The 2292-nt window shown below is 62.1% G+C and overlaps 2 protein-coding genes across 2 annotated transcripts in view; one reads left to right on the top strand and one right to left on the bottom strand.

The window, feature by feature from the left end:
* Positions 1–1300, bottom strand: part of SPRG_21606 (hypothetical protein) — a gene marked incomplete at both ends in the record, with an annotated part of 1594 nt that extends 294 nt beyond the window's left edge. The window contains 4 exons of the mRNA XM_012354834.1: positions 18–110; positions 162–218; positions 265–981; positions 1020–1300. Of these exons, the coding sequence (XP_012210224.1) occupies positions 18–110; positions 162–218; positions 265–981; positions 1020–1300 (1148 nt within the window). The remainder of the gene's footprint in view (positions 1–17; positions 111–161; positions 219–264; positions 982–1019) is intronic.
* Positions 1301–1995: 695 nt separating this feature from the next.
* On the top strand, positions 1996–2264 carry SPRG_15732 (hypothetical protein; the record flags this gene model as incomplete). The annotated part of the gene is made up of 1 exon (XM_012354833.1): positions 1996–2264. A coding segment is annotated over one exon (269 nt), but the record flags the coding sequence as incomplete, so codon positions are not given.
* Between the last annotated feature and the right edge of the window lie 28 nt (positions 2265–2292).

Genomic DNA, 2292 nt, shown 5'->3' with positions numbered 1-2292 from the left:
TCGGGCGGCCGGCAAACTGCGCGAGGAAGCGCGTGTCGTCGCCGTGCAAGCCAAAGACATGGTTCTGGTACTCGAGTTCGTCGCCAAACACCACAAACCGGTTCCCCAGACTAGATGTGGTAGGATCAGACGCCAGACATTCTGGTCACGACACGACGTACCAGGTGGGGTGTTCGCAGAGGTGGTGCTGCTTGCGAAAGTGCGACTCGAGGCCAATGCTACAGTCGCGCATCAGATCCTAGAGTCTAGACATGGGATGCGTACTAGTTGCGGTAGTAGCGGTGGCCGGCGTTGCAGAGGTGGCACTTGAAGTGGTCCTGCTCCAGATGCGTGTGGAGCTCGACGTCTGAGTAGAAGCGACGGAGGCAAAACTCGCAGTTCGGGTGGTACTCGCGGAACTTCTGGGTCGAGTGCTGCCGGTTGATCTGCGAGTTGTGGGCCTTGAGCTGGCCTTTCGTGTACAGCGGCTGCTCGTGGGCGAAGAAATGCTGGTGCGAGAGGCAGAGCTCGCAGAACGACAGCTTGTGCGCGCTGTGCATGTGCGCGGCAAACTCTTCGGGCGTCTTGAAGACCTTGGCGTGGCAGTGGCGACACTGCAGCGTGCGCAGCGCAATGAGCTCGGCGTGGTGGTCGTCGCACTGGCTGAAAAACATCTCGGCCTTCTCGTCGAGCGTGACGCCCGGCCCGCCCGTCTCGCCCCAAATGCCAAAGCTCGCGTAGGGCGCGACGACCTTGGTCACGATGACGCGGTCGTTGGTTTGCTTGCAGATCGGGCACTGCTTGTCCTTCATGAGCAGTCGCATGCGCATCGAGCACAACGAGCAGATGCCCGCGTGGTTGCACTCGCCGATCGCGTGGTACGTGAACGGCTCGGCGCACACGAGGCAGCACTCGTCCTCGCCGTCGTCTTCGTTCGTCGTCGTCGTCGTTGCGGTGGCCGTCGTCGGCGCCGGTGCGGCCACGGGCGCCTTGGCCTTGGCTCTGGACTTGCGCGAGCGGGATTTTTCTTGGCCTCGGACGGCGCCGCCTCGGCGGTCGCCGCCGGCGCTGGTATCGGCGTCGGATTCGTCGGGCCCGTACTTGCCTTAGGCTGGCGCTTCCGAGCTGGCTTGGCCTCTTGCTTGGCCGCCGGGGGGCTACCTGCGGCCGCGGCCGGTGCGGCACGCGGCTTGCGCGTCCGCTTGCTTCGGGCGGGGTCAGCCGCGCGGCCGGACGCCGGCTGTGAGGGCGACGTGGTCGTGGGCGTGAAGGACTGGGCGGAGGCGCGGAGGAGGTTGGTCGTGACGGCCGCGGGGGTCATCCGCACGGTCGTACCAGTAGCCATTATTGCTCGAAGGAAATGATGTTGTGCTGGCCACGGTGGTGGGCGTACTAGAATACGCGAGTTTTATTTACATCTTGGCCTTTGTATGCAAGGGGAATAAAAGCCTCGACGGTTTAGCGCGTTTAACGTCTTTAAACCATCACTCTGCGCCGCATGCATTTCGACTCCGAGGGCACCAACTGAAGAGGCAGAGAACTTTCCCTAGGAAGTTAACACAAGGCGACGACGACACCGCGCCTCGAAGCAGCCACTGCACGCAGCAGAATTCTTGTGGTACGCGTAGCACCGCGAGAGTGCCGGCTCAAGGCCACCGTGCGAGGACCAGCCTTCGGTCCACCAAAGCTCGGCGCCTCCAGGTCCTGCTCAGTACAGACGCCGGCTCAGTTTCAGAGGCATGGCCCTAGTGACGCTCTCAACGCTGCATCGCAGGAGGTTAGCTGCAGTCATACTGAGTCGGTCGGTCACAGTGGAAGAAGATGTTTTCGCAGCAGCGTCATTGATGACGCGAAAAACGCGTTTTTGAATAAAACCTCTCGTGGCATCGCGTCCAATGCGGTGGTTGGCTGGAACCGCAGCGGCTTCAAACCGGCTGTAGCCGGTTAGCATTTGATAGCCGGTTGAGAGCCAAGAAACCGGTTTGCAGCTGCCACATTCTGGGACGCAGTGGCAGGATGGCGGAGCGGTGCAAGTACGAGGTGCTGGGGCTACCGCCCCTCGCGGACGAGGACGCGATCAAGAAGGCCTTCCGCAAGATGTCGCTGAAGCATCACCCGGACAAGGGCGGCGACCCGGAGAAGTTCCACGAGCTCCAGCTCGCGAGCCAGTTCCTCCTCGACCCGGCCAAGAAGCGTCAGTACGACAAGGAGCTCAGCAACATCTCGCTCGCCGCCAAGCAGCGCGACGAGCGCAAGAATGCCATGAACGATGCGCGCAAGCGGGCGTACGAAGACCTTCAGCGGCGCGAAGAC

The sequence above is a fragment of the Saprolegnia parasitica genome, assembly GCF_000151545.1.
Source record: "Saprolegnia parasitica CBS 223.65 unplaced genomic scaffold supercont2.185, whole genome shotgun sequence".
Taxonomy (NCBI): Eukaryota; Oomycota; class Saprolegniomycetes; order Saprolegniales; family Saprolegniaceae; genus Saprolegnia; species Saprolegnia parasitica.
This window is presented reverse-complemented; position numbering and strand designations above follow the sequence as displayed.